Below are 989 nucleotides of genomic sequence, written 5' to 3'. Positions count from 1 at the left end.
TGTTGAGGCTTGGAGTAACCGGGTCTAGTGGAATGTGTCCCTGCCCATGGGTAGGGGGTTGGAACTGGATAGGCTTGCAGGCCCCTTCCAACCCAAACCATCCCGTGATTCCACTTATCATTTGGGTTTCCTTGGTGTATCCTAGGTTTCTGCTTCTAAAGACGATGATCGGAACGAAACGCTTAGCAGGGAAGATAATCACGAGCACCGCGTCAGCCGGAGGGACGTAGCTGCCATCGAAGGAGACGTGCAGACTTTGGTAAGCGCCGGCCTTCATCCGTCGGTCGTGTCGTTCCGGGTCTGTTTTATCGCGGAGATGAAAGCGCCGTGAGAGGAGGCATCACTTCACAAAAGCTAAGATCGCAGTTATGAAATGAAGCCTTGTTTTGCTTCTGCTTTCTTCCCGAAATACGGATGGTTCGGCACCGATACTGCCTGGTGGATTTTAGCGGGAATGTGGTCAACAAAGGCCTGTTGGGCTCCTGTAGGCCTAAGTACGGTTTATAGGTTGGCTCAGAGTGCATCCCGTAGAGCTGCTCCCAGCTCATCACCTTTGGGATTCGGGTAGCTCACGTAGCGTCTTTCTGAATGCACGCTCGGGGAACGCTCATGACCCCGTATTAGGATTTATTTAACCCATCTGAAGAGTTTGTGGGGCTGGGCCGGGAAAGCAGGACAACATGAGTCCAGTAATGCTCGTAACGACTCCCCGGATCCTTTCACATTTGGAATTTCCTTCCCGTTTTCACGTGCAGGGCTGTGGAACTGCTGATTGTTTGAAGATAGTCTGTCAAGTTGGCCACCTGGAAAGGGGCAAGAGTGCAATATTGTATTTAAAATCACGCCTTTGGACCCAAACTTTCATGAATGTGAGTGACCCTCAATATTCTGTCCCTGCTTCTGAAACATGAAGTGATTTTTTTTGTATCCATGGGCAATACTAATTTTGGGTTTTCTTCCAGAAGGAAAATCAGAATCACTCCTATTCC

General features: G+C 49.5%; 1 protein-coding gene across 1 annotated transcript in view; it reads left to right on the top strand.

Moving 5' to 3' along the window:
- LOC104516425 (integrin alpha-V) overlaps positions 1-989 on the top strand; it is a gene marked incomplete at its 5' end in the record, with an annotated part of 9404 nt that overhangs the window by 6561 nt on the left and 1854 nt on the right. Inside the window, 3 exons of the mRNA XM_010160743.1 lie at positions 146-259; positions 756-869; positions 963-983. Of these exons, the coding sequence (XP_010159045.1) occupies positions 146-259; positions 756-869; positions 963-983 (249 nt within the window). The remainder of the gene's footprint in view (positions 1-145; positions 260-755; positions 870-962; positions 984-989) is intronic.

The sequence above is a fragment of the Eurypyga helias genome, unplaced genomic scaffold, assembly GCF_000690775.1.
Source record: "Eurypyga helias isolate BGI_N326 unplaced genomic scaffold, ASM69077v1 scaffold17701, whole genome shotgun sequence".
Taxonomy (NCBI): Eukaryota; Metazoa; Chordata; class Aves; order Eurypygiformes; family Eurypygidae; genus Eurypyga; species Eurypyga helias.
The sequence above is the reverse complement of the archived record's forward strand: the minus strand, read 5'-3'. Positions and strand labels throughout refer to the sequence as shown.